Source organism: Ictidomys tridecemlineatus, chromosome 2 (genome assembly GCF_052094955.1).
Source record: "Ictidomys tridecemlineatus isolate mIctTri1 chromosome 2, mIctTri1.hap1, whole genome shotgun sequence".
Lineage (NCBI taxonomy): Eukaryota > Metazoa > Chordata > Mammalia > Rodentia > Sciuridae > Ictidomys > Ictidomys tridecemlineatus.
In genome coordinates this window covers 92987411-93006120 of record NC_135478.1, presented here as the reverse complement: position 1 = coordinate 93006120, position 18710 = coordinate 92987411, and the positions used below count along the sequence as shown (strand labels likewise).

At 39.3% G+C, this 18710-nt stretch overlaps 1 protein-coding gene across 12 annotated transcripts in view; it reads left to right on the top strand.

Annotated features, from left to right (window-relative positions):
* Positions 1-13403, top strand: part of Mphosph9 (M-phase phosphoprotein 9) — a 51496-nt gene extending 38093 nt beyond the window's left edge. For 7 of the 12 annotated variants that reach the window (XM_078039306.1, XM_078039305.1, XM_078039310.1 and 4 more), the window contains 8 exons: positions 3623-3757; positions 4827-5002; positions 6108-6254; positions 7446-7566; positions 8965-9068; positions 9715-9962; positions 10247-10315; positions 13272-13403. In XM_078039306.1, the coding sequence (XP_077895432.1) occupies positions 3623-3757; positions 4827-5002; positions 6108-6254; positions 7446-7566; positions 8965-9068; positions 9715-9962; positions 10247-10315; positions 13272-13373 (1102 nt within the window). In that variant the 3' untranslated portion in view covers positions 13374-13403. Of the gene's footprint in view, positions 1-3622; positions 3758-4826; positions 5003-6107; positions 6255-7445; positions 7567-8453; positions 8584-8964; positions 9069-9714; positions 9963-10246; positions 10316-13271 lie in introns of those variants that run through there. The other 5 variants (XR_013434862.1, XR_013434865.1, XR_013434864.1 and 2 more) reach the window with 5 other exon arrangements.
* The last annotated feature ends 5307 nt before the right edge of the window (positions 13404-18710 follow it).

Here is an 18710-nt window from a genome sequence, read left to right as displayed (position 1 = left end):
TATGAGTGTACTTTTTGCTCACATCTTCACCAACATTTATTGTTGCCTGTATTCTTGATGATTGCCATTCTGATTGGAGTGATAAAAAATCTTAGAGTAGCTTTGATTTGCATTTCTTTGATTGCTAGAGATGATGAATATTTTTTCATATGTTTGTTGATCTATTGTATTTTTTCTGTGAAATGCCTGTTCAGTTCCTTAGCCCATTTATTGATTGGGTTATTTATTGATTCTTGATTTTACTTCTTGCGCTTTAGGAGTTTTGTTAAGAAAGTCAGGTTTCAAGCCAACATGATGAAGATTTGGGCCTACTTTTTTTTTCTATTATGCATAGGGTTTCGGTTCTAGTGCCTAAGTCTTTGATCCACTTTGAGTTGATTTTTTTGCAGGATGAAAGAGAGAAGTTTAATTTCATTTTGCTACATATGGATTTCCAGTTTTTCCAGCACCATCTGTTGAATAGGGTATCTTTCCTCCAAAGAATATTTCTGGTGCCTTTGTCTAGTATGAGATAACCATAATTGTGTGGGTTTAGCTCTTTATCTTCTATTCTGTACCATTGGTCTACATGTCTATTTTGGTGCCAATACCATGCCGTTTTTGTTTCTATTGCTCTTTAGTATACTTTAAGTTCTTATATTGTGATGCCTCCTGCTTCATTCTTCTTGTTAAGGATTTCTTTGGCTATTCTGGGTCTCTTATTTTTCCAAATGAATTTCATGATTACTTTTTTCTAGTTCTATGAAGAATGTCATTAAGATTTTAATAGGAATTGCATTAAATCTGTATAACAGTAGTATGGCCATTTTGACTATATTAATTCTGCCTATCCAAGAGCATGGGAGATGTTTCCATCTTCAAAGGTCTTCTTAAATTTCTTTAGTGTCCTGTAGTTTTCATTGTAGAGGTCTTTCACCTCTTTTTTTTTAGATTTGAATAAATATAAATAAATAAATAAATCTAAATAAATCCAGGATTTTTGGCACATGCCTATTATTCCAGGTATTTTATTTTTTTTCACAGCTATTGTGAATGGGATATTTATTGATTCTTGATTGTAGGAGTCTTGTTAGGGAAGTCAGGTCCTAAGCTGACATGATGAAGATTTGGGCCTACTTTTTCTTCTATTATGCACAGAGTCTCAGTTCTAATTTATCTTGCAATAGATTCATCACTTATGTATAGAAATGCAGCACATTTCCATTCTTTTTTAAAAATATTTTTATTAGTTGTTGATGTATCTTTACCTATTTATTTATGTGTGGTGCTGAGGATCAAACCCAGTGCTTCACACATGCTAAGCAGGCAGTCTACCACTGAGCCACAATCCCATCCCAGCACATTTCCGTTCTTAATTATTTACCTTAGATCAGTTTTTACATGTGTTAATTGTAGCATTGTTGAATGGTGATATATTAGAAACTAAACTGTCATAGCCAGGAAAGAGGATAAATAGCTTGCATTCATACTGTAGGTAAGTGAGTAAAATGATAAAGCTATACATATAAACATGGATAAATCACAAACATAATGGTGAGTAGAAAGAGCAGTGTTAAAAGAATGTATACATTATGCCCTTATTTAAATGCAGCTATATATATAAAATCTTATGTCTTACAATGAAAAACAAATATGGCAAGATCTTAGCATCTGTTGAAACTGAGAGTGGGTAGGTGGGTGCTTGTTGTGTAGTATTCTTTGTAATTTTCTAAGAATGTTTGAGTATTTCTTAATTTAAACATAGGAGGATCCAGGCTTGTTGGCACATGCCTATTATTCCAGTGACTCAGGAGCCTGAGGCAGAAGAATACTAAGGTCTAGACCAGCCTGGGCAACTTAGTGAGAACCTGACTCAAAATAAACAACAATAAAGAGGTTGAGATGTAGCTCAGGGCAGAGCGCCTGGTTCAATCCCAGTGACTCGGTGGCAGTGCTTGCTGGCATGCTGAAGACCCTGGGTTAGGCTCCTGGCACTGACTGAGTATTGACAGGGAAACAGGTAAGAGGCAACTCCTGTTACTGTGAAAGGGCAGAGAGGAAGAGTGAGAGGGCGCTCTTGTCTCAGGGTTTGTTTTCTCCTTGAAGTTGGGGCTGAGGTTGTCAGGGGGCTGAAGGCTGGGAGTTTTGAGGTAGGTGGAGACAAGGACTGTGTAAAGAGTCACCTTGGAGGCCTAGAGCTCACTGATGACAGAAAGGCATGTGGCCAGCATGTGCCCCAGTGGTCCAGCTGAGATGGCGATAGTGCATCTGCACAGTGGTGACTTCCAGCAGCGCTCAGCTGTGGAGGTGTGGATTGGAAATGAGCTCACCTTCACTTAGAAGGGTAGATTTGCTACCAGTCAGATGGTGTGATGGAAGGTGCAAAGGGCAGGAAGTCAAGGCCCTGAGTAATCACGTGGACTCCAGAGCAGACACAGAGGAGCTGGGAGGAGTGGTGAATAGGAAGGAGTCTAGGGCTGGGGGCCAGTGCTGCAGTGATGCCCAGGTTAGGAGTCTGGAATGTTGGTATTTTCTGGGGGGTGTGGTCTCTGGTGACAACAGAGTCCAGTGATGTCCTCCAAAGTGCATGATTAAGAGACGGTCAAACCACTGACAAAGGCACCAGAAACATTCTTTGGAGGAAAGATACCCTATTCAACAGATGGTGCTGGAAAAACTGGAAATCCATATGTAGCAAAATGAAATTAAACTTCTCTCTTTCACCCTGCAAAAAATCAACTCAAGGACAGCTCCTGAAGTCACCTAGTGTGAGGGCAGCAGTAGGTGTGGAGCAGATGGGACAGGTTCAAAGTCTAGCAAAGGGCTTGGGGTTAACATATAAAGGTGTGAACCTCAGATAAGCAGGTTTTTCATGATAACACAGAGACAGTTATAATCTAGAACCGTGTGTGCTGCTCAGTACAGTTGTGCTGATGGCTACATGTGACTATTGAAATTGATTAAATTAACTTTTCTTGGGGGCAGGGGGCGGGAGGTTGTTGGGGGTTGCATCCAAGGGCACTTTGCCACAGGTACATTCCCTACCCTTTTATTTTGAGACAGGGTCTAGCTAAGTGGTGAGGCTGGCCTTGAACTGGAGATCCTTCTTCCTCACTCTCCCAAGTCTCTGGAATTGAGGTCATGTCCTATCACTGTGCCCAGCTAAAGTTAACATTTTAAATTAGCTCCTAGGTCTCACTGGCCACTCTTCAGGTGCTCAGTAGCAGCATGTGATTTGTGGCTACTGTACTGAATGGTGCAAAAGAGAACATTTCTGGTTTTGTAGAAAATTCAATTGAACAGCATTGGTCTGAAGGAACAGGGACACTCTGCTTTATCTCCTTACCTTGATTGCTGCAGGGGAATAGAGGCGTGGGGTGTGCTAGGAGGCAGCCAAGGGCGGTTGAGAGCTCTGAGTACCTGAATATTAACTGCAATTCAGGAATATACAAGAGTAACAGAAACCCAAATCTTAAAATCATAAAATAGAATTCATGTATCTAAAATAGATTATTACATGTGGTTTTTAAGTCATTGTACAAATATGTGATACAGCCTGAAAGCAGATCGACATTTGTGCAGTCTAAGTTGAAGTGTGGTCTAAAGCCAAGTGCAAACCTCTCAGCGTTTCTTGTTCTGATAGCACGCTGGCAACCTCAGATGTCAGCAGGCGGAAGTGGCTGATACCAGGCGCAGAGTATTCCATCTTCACTGGCCAGCCTCTGGACATCCAGGACAGGAAGGTGGATAATCAGCTGGAGGGAACCTATGTTCCTGGGTAAAATAACTGCCACAAAGCCCATTTACAAATGTTATGTTTTCTTAGAGACTTGATTGCCTTTACATGTTCAGAAAGCTATAAAGAGCCATCTCTCCCCCACCCCCATCCCTTTTGCAGTGGTAGGGATGGAATACAGGGCCTTGAGCATGTTGAGCAAGAGCTCCACCACTGAGCTACATCCCTAGCCCAAGAGCCAACTCTTTGGTTCTTTAATGTCTTAATTTCAATGACCTAGTTTTTAATCTTACTTTGCCAGGCTAATTTTTCTTCCTTGGTTCTGCAGTGATTCCCTGCCTGCTCAGGGACACAGCGTGGGCTTGCAGGTTCTGACAAGAGATCCAGAGATCAAGCCCCCATGAATAAGCTCAGCCCTGTCCCTCCGGGTGCTAGACAAATGTATTTCTGCATGTGCAGGATGTTAAAGGATTGGGAAGCAATATATGCACGATCAGTTTTAAGCATTTTCATTATAAAGCATGAAGCCTCAGGCTGAGATTGTAGCTCAGTGGAACAGCACTTGCCTAGCCCACGTGAGGCACTGGGTTTTATCCTCAGCACCACATAAAGATAAATAAATACAGGAATTGTGTCCATTTACAACTAAAAAATATTTTTAAAAAGCATATGTACTCATTGTGCAGTATAATTGTCTGCTCTCCTGTTACTCCATTAACGACCCAGAACTGTGTGTAGACCTTGCTTGATCTACTCCAAGAATTTAGAACGTTTATTTCTCTAGTTCTGGGGGCTGCAAGGGCAAGATCAGAGAGCAGCATATCAGAGGCTTGGAGAGGGCCTTCTTCCCATGGGTGTCTGCACATAGCCTGCCCTTGGTGTTGGCCAGGGAGAGTGCTGTCGTGTTTCCTTCTCTTTTTAAAATGAGGGTATTAATCCCATCATGAAGGTACCACTCTTGTGACTTCATCTAGGCCTAATTGCCTCCCCCAAAGCTTCACTCCTAAGTACCATCACTTAAGATTAGAATTTCAACCTGTACATTTGGGGGTGAGGCAGATACATACAGGTATTCAGTCCATAGCACTTATAATTACAATTATTATTTAAGGTATTATTCTCCTCCTGAAAAGGATTCTTCTCCTGGAAGTTCACCAACAAGCTTCTTGATTAAAAAACAAAGAGAGACTTCAGACACACCGATCATGAAAGCATTAAAAGAACTTGATGAAGAAAAGATACTTAAAAATTGGGGGACACAGACAGAGAAAGAGGATACCTCAAGTAGTAAGTGTTTAGTTTATTCCTTGTTTAACAGACAGATTGATTTAAGTATTGTCCCTTTTCACCCATTATATTACCTTCTTTAAAATTAAATTCTTGAGTTAATACTGTGAAGTATTATTCAACTTATGAAACTGCTGCTTCAGCCCCACTTCATAGATAATTGAATCTCCTATTTAATAATTTATCACAGTCCTGGCATATTGCATATTATGTTTTGATTATTAAAAAGGCTTATGTGGCATTCATTTTTTTGGAGGGGGGTAGTATAAGGGATGGAACTCAGGGCCTCATGCATGCTAGGCAGGTGATTTCCCACTGAGCTATACCCAGCCCTAATGTGGCATTCTTAAGGATGCTTGAAAAATGTCTACATATTGGGGCTGGGGATGTGGCTCAAGCAGTAGCGCACTCACCTGATATGCTTTCGACCCGGGTTCGAGCCTCAGCACCACATGCCAACAAAGATGTTGTGTCCGCCGAGAACTGAAAAATAAATATTAAAAATTCTCTCTCTCTCTCACTCTCTCTTTAAAAAAAAAAGAAAAATGTCTACATACCTTTGTCTTGCATGCATGCACTAGAAAATTGTGTCAGACATTTAGTATTTTCAAAGTGAGGTGTAATGTTTCCTATTATTTCTTCCCTTTGTTATTGAGCATCTATAAGAAGGATGAGAAGGGTCTCTAATGCTGTACGTTTTCACAGTTCCAGGTCACTAGTGCTTCTCTAGCTACCTGGGCCCGTGTGCTGAGGCCCGCCTCAAGCCTTGCATCTTTGATGTTGCATCCCACAGCAGTGTCTCCTAGTAAATAAATTAGTAACCTACTTCCTAAAATAAACTCCTGAAAATTCACCTTGAATGCCAGTTGTAAACAGGAAGCCAGAGTGAATTCAGTATTAACTCCCATGTTTTTCTTCATAAGTCCTTTTCTATCATAGTGGTGCATTTACTAATAACTGTCACAGCTGTGATGGTAAGAAGAGGTGCTGTGAGCAGAACATGTACTCAGTGAAGGCCTTGTGCAGGGTGACATCTGTGATAGGCAGGTAACTGAAAACAGGTTTGATCTGATTTTTTTTCCCCCCTCACATTTGTCTGCTACAGAATTAGTGAATTCTCGGCAAACTGAATCTTCAGTCAATGCAAATCCTTCCCCAGAGAAATGTGCTCAGCAGAGACAAAAGAGACAGAATTCTGCTTCACAGAGATCATCATCTTTACCACCTTCAAATCGTAAATCCAGTACTCCAAGTAAGGATTAGACATGTGTGTCTCTTGGGCTGGAGAGAGTGATGTCTGAGTTATGTGTGCTATTTCCTAATGGTAGAGTGCCCTGGGCACATGATGTCTAAACACGGTCATTTTTAATAAGTAAAATTGTCTGGTTGCACAGATACTGCCAACATCACTTAAGAAATCTCAAGTTTATTTAGTTAGAGGGGAGGGAGGGGAGGGGAGGGGGTCTGGAGGGTAGGAATGATAGTAGAATGAATTAGACATTATCATCCTATGTGCATATATGATTACATGACCTGTGCAACTCCACATCATGTACAGCCAAATGAATGAGAAGTTAATACTCCACTTATATATGATGTGTCAAAATGCATTTTATTGTCATGTATAACTAATTAGAATTTTAAAAATGAGCTTTCACAAAAAATCTCTTAAAGTTTATTTATTTAATTTTTTATTTTTTTAAAATATTTTTTTAGTTGTAGTTAGACATAATACCTTTATTTTATTTATTTATTTTTATGTGTTGCTGAGGATTGAACCCAGGGCCTCGGATGTGCTAGACGAATGCTCTACCACTGAGCCACAACCCCAGCCCCTCTTAAAGTTTAAGTGAGATATTTTTGTCTGTCCAATAAATTGTTTGCAACGGATACCACTTCAAAGAATTTGATGGTAGTAGACAGTTATTAAAAATTCATTCTAACAAATCAGTTCATGCTAGTCTAAAAACAGAAAGTGCTCTTATATATTTGACCTCAGTTACTTGGGATCAGTCACCTCTTCTTGGCCATTTACAGGTTTGTTTTAAAATTGAGGCATTGGATTACTGTGCTCAGTTCCTCCCTCACGACAGCTGAGGACTTGTCCTCACAGTGCCATGCAGGTGTTGTGGGGGTATTTGCTTTGTATTGCTTTCCCATCTTAGTTTAGTCCACCTGGAAAACCCTGGGCAACCAGCTTGGAACCAGAGCACTAATGTTGTACTCTGCTTTACTCAAACGTCAACAGGGGTTCCCTTTAGATGTCAGGGTTATAAGTTATTTTTTTTTTTAATTTTTTGTATTCTTGTTTATCTCTCAGGAAGTTTTACAATGAAATTGTATTCTTTTTAAAATTAGGAAAAAGTCATCTGCTGAAAAACTTTGTTCTGCTAACATAATGCATGTTAAAGGAAAAGAATATTTTCTCTGTTTTCTTTTTTAGCAAAAAGAGAGATTATGTTAACACCAGTGACTGTGGCTTATAGTCCAAAGCGATCCCCTAAAGAAAATTTATCTCCAGGATTTAGTCATCTACTTAGCAAAAATGAAAGCAATCCAATTAGGTAAGTTCTTCAAAACTGGAATAGAACATACATTACTGATTTTTAAAATGTCAACTTATGCCTCTGGCTATCAGTAATTTTTCAGTTACCAGTGGGAGTTCTGTGGGTTTAAATCATTTACATCAAAGTCATAGTACAAATAAAACACTACAGTGTGAGGAAACAGTTTTTAACCATGTAAACTTGCTTCTGCTAGACTTTTTAGTACCACCTCAGCATCCCATGCAGCTTTTGGATGTAGGACAAGTTTTTTTTTTTTCCCTGAAAAGGTTTTATGACACAGGGAAACTTTTGAACCATTTGAGTTAGAACATGGGCTGCAAAAGGATGGCCTTGGCACTAGATACAAGTTCACCTGCTCCTGAGCAACTGTCCTTTCCATGATAGGGGTAGACCTTGGGGAGGGGAGGACCTTGCCTTCTGGTGCATAAGGTCTCAGGAGGTCACTTAAGCACACTGAACCTCAGTTTTTTCTTCTTAATAAATGGTAATAATGATACCAACCCTGCTTATTTAACACTGTTATAAAATGAGATGACATAGCTGGGTACAGTGGCACATGCCTTTGATCCCAGTGACTCAGGAAACTGAGGCAGGAGGATCTCAAGTTCAAGGCCAGCTGCAGCAACTTAATAAGGCCCTAAGCAACTTAGTGAGACCCTGTCTCAAAAAGTGTTGGGGATGTGGGCTCAGAGGTACAGTGCTCCTGGGTTTAATCCTCAGTACCGGTGGGGTTGGGGATGAAATTACATAATGCTTGGGTAAGTGCTTTAAGTCTCTAATAAGTAAATATATATACATACATATATATTTTTTGGGGGGGGAGGAGGGGGGGGAGTCCTGGGGATTGAACCCGGAGGTACATAACCACTGGCCCACATCCCCAGCCCTTTTTTATATTTTATTTAGAGACAGAGTCTCGCTAAGTTGCTGAGTTTGGCTTTGAATTCACGATCCTCCTGCCTAAGCCTCCAGAGATGCTGGGATTATAGGCATGTGTCACCATGCCCAGCTCTAGTAAGTAAACATAATTTGTATTAAAAAATAATCATTTGAAACAGGAATGGTGGTACATGCCCGTGGTCCCAGCTACTCAGGAGGCTGAGGCAGGAGGATCATAAGTTCTAGTCCAACCTCAGCAACTCAGAAAGACCCTGTCTCAAAATAAAAAGGGCTACGGGTGTAGCTCAGTGGTAGAGCACCCCTGGGTTCAATCCCCATGACCAAAAACGAAAATAAATATTTGATTTCAGTTTTAGAAGATCACGTGACCAGCTTTTTTTAAAGAAGAAACTATATAAATATGTGACTTAATTGGATACCAGCTCATCTTTCTAGTGGAGATAGGGAAAATTAGTTAACATTTTTTTCTTACAAGTAACTTGCTTCATTCAATAGATTTGATATGCTTTTGGATGATTTAGATACTGTTCCTGTGTCCACATTACAACAAAATAATCCAAGAAAACAGCTCCAGTTTGTTCCTCTAGACGACTCAAAAGGTATCTTTTCCCACAAAATTATTACCTATGGGGGTAGTCATTTTTTCCAAGAGTCCAATATCTTTTCAAGTTCTAAATATTGTCTCATGATATCCTATGCTCACATATTTTCTACTCCAGGGTCTCTAAAAGCAAGCATTCGTGATGCTTCATATTGTTATGTCAGTGCTGTTATTCTCATTGGAAAGTTGGGACGCTGAGATATGGGGATGTTAATGTTTAATTACCAGGGCTGTACTTTCCAGTTATTCTCTTTACTTTTAAACTCTATAATTTATAAGCAGCTTAGGCTTTGGGTAATTTTTTTTCTTTTTTCTCATTGTATTTGAGTTTGGAATAAGATAATTTATATGATGAAATCACTCGTATAGGCCCTCAGGATGTTAACTGTTCAGGGTTGGTTTATGTCCACTAGAATGTGATGAGTTTTGTTTAGTTTTTAAACTTTTTTTGTTGCTTTGAGTTTACTTGAAGTCCAGTTACATTTATGTAGCATTTGCTTAAGGGAAATTCCCTTCACTTAGGGAAGCTTGAGGGTTGACAAACTAAGAATAAGGCTTGTAGAGTTCCTTTGAGAAGAAGCACTGAGTACTATGTATGCTCACTTTTGGGAAAATTGATAAGAAATTTCTTTGTTTTCTGACAGAAAAAAGATATTTAGAAAATGCCACTGACAACCATGGTAATCATAACTCTTGCTCTGAATCCTTGCCAAATGGAATGAAGAAAGCATCTGTGAGATCGGCCTGGGAGAAGAATAAGTCAGTTAACTATGAACAGTGTAAGCCTGTTTCAGTAACACCACAGGGTAATGATTTTGAGTATACGGCAAAAATTAGGACCCTAGCTGAAACGGAACGATTTTTTGATGAACTTACAAAAGAAAAGGACCAGGTAAAATTAACAAAAATATTTTTTAAAAAATATTTCTCTGAACTAAGTGCTTATGTCTAAGAACTAGTTAGAAGGGAATTATTGAGTCAGCTCCTACCCAGGGAATTACTCCAGTACTGAAGGTCATATACTAGAAATATAATTGACGACAGAGGAAACTCACATTAAGCCACAGTGGACAAGAAGAAAATATAAGGCTGAAGTCTTTTCCTTCCATTCTGTGTCATAAACCTCTCCAGTAATTAGAATAATTTTGTTTTTATTTAAATTTTTTGTGTTAACAGATTGAGGCAGCACTAAACCGAATGCCTTCTCCTGGAGGAAGAATCACTCTGCAGACAAGATTAAATCAGGTGGGATGTCTGGCTGGACTCTTCGTTAGAGGCTTAGTGCTAGTTGGTGCTCCACTTATCCAGGGCAGTAAACTCAGGGCACACTGAAGCAGTGTGAACAATTCTTGGTGGTTATAGTCATTTTATAACTAACTGTGTACAGGCTTTACATGCTAGCTTTTAGGAGTGAAAACTGATTTTACCTTTAGGCTTAAGGAAAATGGTATTCATATCATTATAACTTGGGAACAAATGGCAGTGTTTTATGTTTTTTTTACATTTTTTTTTTCCCGGTGTTGAAGATGGAACCTAAGGCCTCTTCCATGCTAGGCAAGTGCCCTACCTCTGAGCTACCTTCCCCAGTCCAGTGAGCACCTTTGAACAGATTTCACATTGTTAAGCTCATGCCCTTATGTTAAGTCTTATTTTCTGTTTGCCATCCCATCTCTGCCCATATCTGACATTTTTTTTAAGCCCTTCCTGTGTGGTAAGCTTGGGAAAAGCTGCATTTTTGCAGTTGGAATGACCTTAGAGGTTAAAAAGGGCAAAGAGCTAGAGAAAGAGCTCTGATTCCATTACCAGGCAGGAGGTGGTACAGGCATTGTGGCTTCTGTACATCTTTTCAAAGAGAATTATGAAATGATGAAACATTTAAAAAAATCTGCTTTTAGTAATGTTGTATACATGACAGCAAGTATATATCTCTTATTGCTTTCCAGTGCCTTAACTTCAGTTAAAGTTCATTTTCAGTCTGATCTATGAAACCAGAAAGAACCAAGAAAATAGGACTTTTTCTAGGGCTTATACTTTACCTTCCATTTTTTTCTTTCATTTTTTTAATGTTCTGAAATTTTTTATTGAATAATTTATAAGAATCAATATAGGAAACTCTCAAAATAGTTTAGTAGGAATGCAGAAGGAAAACTGGATACTCTTACTATAAACCAATCTGAAATACTTAATAGATTTTTATATAATGAACATTGTAAGTTATTTCTGGCTCTTAAAATAAGATTTAAAGGGCATTAGTTTTTGTGCATGCATGTCAGTGCTGCTTCAATCCACTAAAAACAAGTGATAGCAAAAAAAGGGTCTGAAGATGTTCACATGATTCATAAATGAAAAAAGAGATGAGAAATGTTCAGCTTCACAAATGAATAAGAATGGTACACATTTAAACAAAGACATCAACTTTTTATTAGCAGGAATTTTTTGGGCAGTGGTACCAGGGATTTAACTCAGGGGCACTCAACCACTGAACTACATCTCCAGCTCTATTTTGTATTTTATTTTGAGACAGGGTCTCACTGAGTTACTTAATGCCTTCCTTTTGCTGAGGCTGGCTTTGAATTTGCGATCCTCCTGCCTCAATCCCCCGAGCTGCTGGGATTATAGACATGCACCACTGTGCTTGGTTTATTAGCAGGAATTTTTTAGAAAATGAATTCTTAGATGTAGAAAAGCTTATTTCCATACACAGCAGGTAGAAGTAGAAATTGTCTCAAACCTTCTGGAGTACAATTTGACATATCTCCAAACCCTCAGAATTTTACATTTCTTCAAACCTAACACTTTTTTACTTCTGGGGATGATTCCTAAGGCAGTATTTACAGATACTGCAAAGAGAAATGTTTAAGAAATATATTGTTCCAGGCGTGGTGGTGCATGCCTATGAATCCCAGTGACTCAGGAGGCTGAAGTGGGAGGATTACAAGTTCAGAGCCAGGGCTGGGGATGTGGCTCAAGCGGTAGCACGCTTGCCTGGCATGCGTGCGGCCCGGGTTCCATCCTCAGCACCACATACAAAGATGTTGTGTACGCCGAGAACTAAAAAATAAATGTTAAAATTCTCTCTCTCTCTCTCAAAAAAAAAAGAAGATAAAAAATGAAAAAAAATTTTTCTCTCTTAAAAAAAAACAAAAAACAAAAAAAAAAACAAGTTCAGAGCCAGCCTCAGTAACTTATCTCGAGGCCCTGTCTCAAAATAAACATAAAAAGGGTTGGTGTTTGGCTCAGTGGTAGAATGCACTTGGGTTCAATCCATGGTACCCAAAAAAAGAAGAAATGTATTGCAATCTTATTTATGGGATTAAAAATTCTGAGCAACCTAAATTTCTATTAAAACTTTTTTAAAAATTCCTGGTTTTATATATTATCAGTAATGGAATAGTGTTTATTAATTTAAAAGGGTATTGTAGAAATATATTTGATAACATGGCAAGAAAGTTCAAATGAAAAATATTTTGAAATATTAATTTGATTTAAGTTTGATTCTGTTTTTATTTTTTTTAAAGTGTGCCTATATACAGAAAATGTATTTTACGTGTTTAAATTAAACAATAGTTAAATCAGGGTTTTTTTGTTTTGTTTTGTTTTTGGTATCAGGAATTGAACCCAGAATGCTTTACCACTATTTCCCCAGCCCAATTTATTTATTTATTTATATTTTTATTTTTTTTGGTACTGAGGACTGAACTCAGGGCTCTTACCACTCTGACTTTGAACTTGCGATCCTCCCAAACTGCTGGGATTACAGGCATGTGCTACCTCACGATGCTGTTTTTTTCCTTTTTAACTTAGAAATTTTTGTCTAAAGAAAACTATTTGGTTTTGTGTACGTGGGATACAGCACTGATCTCATATGCCCTGCTCTTGTACTGTTCTCATTTTGTCACAAAGCAGTATCCCTTTCTGGTTGGCTCTCCTGCTATTTCTGTAATTTCCATATACTGAATGTGCCAGACATGTTGAGACTATTATAAAGGGCAGCAGTTATTTTAAAGGGTTGAGAAGCCTATTCATATTGTTTAATTTAAAATAAATCAATAAGACGATTTGTGTTGAAAGCAAAATAATCTGCAATCTTAATGTTTATATTAGCTCTTTTGCTACAAGAAAGGTCAGTTTTGTGGTAATAATAGAACCAACAAAGGTGATGTAGAATTCTCATTACTCTTTCCCCATTATTTTCACCTAGGAAGCCTTGGAAGATCGTTTGGAAAGGATCAACCGAGAACTGGGCTCGGTTCGAATGACACTAAAGAAGTTCCATGTTTTGCGCACCTCTGCAAATCTTTGAGATTTGTAGCCATTAAATTTTGAGACATTTTGTTTGCACTAATGTATAATTATGCACTCAGAAGAGGCGAGCTATTTTGTACTGTTTCTAAGCCTTCAAACAGTAGTTTTACAATCATGCTATTCTTACACCTGCTATTTTATACTTCAGATGGCCACATATTTTCAAGATATTTTTGTTATGCTCAGGAATCTCTTCTATATTTTACTATTTAAAAAGCATTATTTTTAAATAGTATATCTTCAATTTATATCGAGAATAAGGAAATGTAAACAGGCAGGCAGCTTGTTTCTAAACAAATAGTATTGTCCTTTTACAATGAACTTTGCACACCAGTTTTATAAACTTGTTCTACATTGTAAATATAACTCATTTTTTTATAAAAATAAATGCTTAACAGCTTCCATAACGACAGACTCTAACACATGCTGAATACATTTTAGCATACCTTTCAGTGGTGTGGAGGTTTACAAAAAATGATGATACAAGTCCTATTGGAAACATGTTTTAAAGTAACTATCAGATAGTAATACTGGATTATTGGAAAGTTTTGAAGGCTCCATAAATATTAGTCATTTTATTTCCCTAAAACCTTATTGTTTATAAGGAAATAAATAAACAGAGGGATATAATTCTCTAATTTTGTCTCATAATAGTACTTTGAAAAAGCAATTGGAGAGCTGAAGGCCTCTGCTCCCCATTCTAATTTGACTTGTATCCCCTGGACAAGAAAGGCATGGGTAAAGCCTTGATGAGACACAGGGATGTACCCTAGCCATCTGTGTCACCCCACGAGGAGCCAGTGGGACCCTGGTTTCCTTATAGCAGGTGACTTCGGCTGCCAGTCAGTTATCTTCCAGGCCTTTTCACCCCTCTCCACCTCCTCCACCCGTGCCAGAAGGAAAAGCAAATACTCCAATTGTCTGTGCTTCAAGATCCCAAGGTTTGGACCAGTGCTCTGCCTGTTTGTGGACAGGGAATGTGTCAACAGAACCTGCTGCCGTTGCTTGACCTGGCTAGAGGGCTGCAGCCCACTGTCTGGGCAGTGCTTCCTGGTTCAGAAGTAGCCTGTGGGCAGCAGCAGGTTAGGATGGCACTGCTTAACCTCCAAAGTTTTTGCTGGCCAGTCAGACCTAGTGCCCACACATTCAAGCTCAGCATGAGTTGGTAAATAGACTGATTAGACACAGGGACATATATTTAGTTGGTAAACAGAACTGATTCCCACTGGCAGTGCTCAGGTTCTAAATCCTGGTTTGCTTTTGAGCGTTTTTCCTCCCTTATGTGGCTCTTAAAAATATGTATTTACAGTGCACCAATTCCACTCAATGACTCCTCAAGGTATGCATGTCTTCCTGCAGGATCTCCAGTGGTTGTTGAGCACCTTTCACCCTACATCACCTGTCTGATCTCCAGGGCTAGGCCCACATCCCTGCTCCCTTCTTCCTGTGGGGATTCTTAGGCAGGAAGAAAGACCCTTGGGACAGAGCACCTGAACTTTTGCACTCAGCTTCTGCAACCAGTTGAAGACTTTGAGCTAATCAGAATTACTTATCAATAGAATCAAGTGCCTTCCTTCTTGATTTTGTCTTCCAGCCCCACACCCCAAACTTCTAGTTAATAATAAAGAAGAAGTTCATTTTAACAGCTTGGGTGTAAACCTAGTAAAGGTGTTGGCTTTATTGGTGATATTCCCTTTAGTGTGTGTGTATATATGACATTCAAAACTAACTAAAACGGGTGCAGTGATGCATGCTTGTAATCCCAGCAGCATGGGAGCCTGAGACATGAGGATTGCAAAGTTCAAAGCCAGCCTCAGCAATTTAGTGAGACACTAAAGCAATTTAGTGAGACTCTGCCTCAAAATATATATAAATTAAAAAAGGGCTGGGGATGTGGCTCAGTGGTTAAACACACTTCATTCCCTTGTATCCCCCCCCACACACACACTCAAAAAAATAAAAAATTGGTAGAATATTTCATTGTCCCCTACTTTAAAAAAAATGTTTTGTTGTTGTTGATGGATATTTATTTATTTACATGTGGTGCTGAGGATTGAACCCAGTTCCTCACACATGCTAGGAAAGCATTCTACTACTGAGCCACAACCCAAGCCCTGTCCCCTACTTTTATTGTAAAGACTACTACATTCTTAAGAGTAAGGAAGTTGTCATTTCTTGCCAAGGAGTTATCTTCTGAGTAGCCTATAATTGGCTTATTCCAAAAAAAGGCATTAAGCTCCATCAAAACATCTTCTGTGCCTCTCCGAAAGCATATGCTTTCATTTTTGAAGTGTGTAATAGATTGGAACTATCAGTTACTTATTTAAAAAAAAAAAAGAAATTTTATTCTTTTTTTTTTTTTTTTCATAGCTGTAAAGAAGGGACCCCAGGGAAATTCTTATAGCTGTCTTTCCCTAGGTGATGAATATCTTAGGAATGCTCCAGGGGAACACACGTGGGCCTAAGGTAGGAAAGGTGGCAGTCTTAAAGAGCATCCATTATTACCCCAGGGAGGTAAACTATTTTTGTTGCTGGGGCTGTGTTTCAGTGAAAAACCAAAGTGAACCTTCCACTTCTGGGAGATGCCTTCTAAAATGCAAATGGCAAGTCACCTCTCCTGAGGTCCAGTTTTGCCCTTTTCTTCCCCATACAGAGCCTATCTGCAGGAGCCAGCAGTGGCTCCTGGCCACATCACCAGCTGGAGCTGGAGCAACTATAGCTCACAGCCAAGCTGAGGCAGTGCACAGCTGGGCACAGGGGTTGGAGAGGGGAGACTTCGAGCCAGGCAGACCAGGGTCACACCCTGGCTCAGGTCTGCTTTCCCCAGCTGTGATAGGATCCCTTTCATTAATGAAGATTCTGTCAAGGGCCTGGTGCTTAATAAGTGCATAAATAATACCTTCAGATTCAGTATGAGTTAAGTGGGGTTTTAAGGGAATAGTTGCTTTTGCTCCCCCACCCCCCGCCCCCCATGATACTAGGAATTGAACTCAGTGCCTCACACGTGCTAGGCAAGTGCTCTACCACTGAGCCACAACCACAAGCCAAAAAAGGGGTTTTTGTTTTGTTTTGTGATATTGGGGATTAAACCAGTTGGTTCTCTACAACTGAGCTACATCCCACCCAGCCCTTTTTACTTTGTTTTGAGGCAGGGTCTCTAAATTGCTCAGGCGGCCTCCAACTTTCAATCCTCCTGCCTCAGCCTCCTGAGTCACTAGGATTACAGGTGAACTCCACCATTTCTTTTAAATAGGATTATATACAAAGAAATGACCTAAAAAAAAATACATCTTCGGTTGGCATTTCTGTTGGGGGTCTAAGATGGTCTTGCTCCTTGAAAAGAAAGTGAGAAAGCGAGAGAAGGGCAAGTAAGAAATCAAGTAAGAAGTGAAGAGACCAGGCAGAGATCCACACAAAGCTTTATTTCTCAAAGCTGACAAATAAAGGCCGTCTTTCTATAGAGAGAAGAGAGGCCCCGAGATGTTTGGGGGTTCAGATTTTGTGGGGTAGGGGTTTGGAGTTGGAACTATGGCACTGTGGGATAGGTTCAGGGCTAGGCAGGTGGGAATGGCATGGGATTGGTTTAGGTTGACAGCATCATGGGGCTTTCCATAGCAAAGGGGTCGTGTCCTTCTGAGATTGGCTTAGGGTTATGGTACCATGGGGTAGGTCACTACCTAGGGGGTGGGGGTGGGGAGTTCAGGTAAGAGGAAGTACAGGAAAGTGAAACTTAATATCTTGTAGGATGGCAGTTAACATTTAAAATGGCTGCTCAATGTTAAATCAAGACCCTATACCCTTTGCATGAAAACGTGGGTTTTCTTGGAGTCTAAAGGAATGTTCCTCTGGTGTGGGTTTTGTTGTTCTTAATGACTAAATAATTTAAAATGGATAACCTATCAAATGTTAGTTCAGACAGTAGTTTGATCTTAATAAAATTGGTGATTTGGGAATTTAGAAATAAATACAGACTGTTTTCCTAAAAGTTATTGCCACTGCAATAAAAATAACTTTTCCTTCAAGTGTTCCATGAGTAGACCTCTACAGGTGATGGAGTGGCCTTGAACAAGACCATGTGAAGGAAGTACCAGAGGAAGTACCAGCCACTGGGCCCCTAAAGATTTAGAGAGGGGGCTGGGGATGTGGCTCAAGTGATAGCGCATTCATCTAGCATGCACCACATAAATGTAAAATAAAGATATTGTGTCCACCTTAAAAAAAAAATTAGAGATGACCACTTGGAAATTGATAACCAATCAGAGAGTGTTTGCCTTTTAAATTCCAGGAAAGCCAGGTGATTTGGTGAATGCTGTTTGAATTCGGAACATTTTATTACATGTATAGATGAAAGGTTTATATGTAATAAAATGAAAGGTTTATATGTAATAAAATTAGACATTTCATCCTTTTAATTTTTAAATAATAACAGTTTTTACTAGATTTTAATGTTTATTTGCTCTGCATGTCTGAGAACCAAGCTTTAAAAAATAAATGTAGCTGGGTGTGGTGGCTCACACCTGTAGTCCCAGCTACTTGGGAGGTGGGAGGATCACTTGAGTCCAGGAGTTCAAGACCAGCCTGGGCAACATAGTGAAACTCAGTCTCAAAAAAAAAAAAAAAAAAAAAAGCTGGGTATAGTGGTGCACACCTGTAATCCCAGCGTCCGGGGAGGCTGAGGCAGGAGGCTCACACATTCAAAGCCAGCCTCAGCAACTTAGTGAGATCTTGTCTCTAAATAAAATATAAAAAGGGCTGGGGATATTAACTCGGTGGCTAAGTGCCCCTGGGTTCAATCCCCGGTACTAAAAAAAAATAATAAAATAATAAATTAAAAATAGATGTACATCTAGAGCCCTTTAGGAATCACAGGTAAATCATATTTGTCATAAGTGAAATATGTCTGGTTATGAGACTTTTTGGGTCTCACTAAACTGATTATATTACACAATTTTGCTGGAAATAATTTCCTGCCCTGTCAAGAGCTCTGGTTTGATAATGTATTAAAAGATACCAGTATTCTTAGGGCCTGTTTCTAAGCCTTTTCTCATCTGATTTGTGCTTTATCTCAGTAGAGACCTCAGCTCTATGAGGAATCAAGCCATAAATTTGCACTTGCTGGAAGTTGTGTATCATGTTGTCACTATGACTACCGATTTCAAGGACAATTATGTATTTAACACTTTCACAGTGACCAATAATGTGAAAAAAATGCTTCATATATAGTGCTCTGATGGGTAGAAGATGACAGTGCTTGTTGCAGTTGCTTTAAATCTAGTCAAACGTTGGAGTAATGAGTCATCAAGCTCCACGAGACCAGGGATCATGTCGTCTTTCT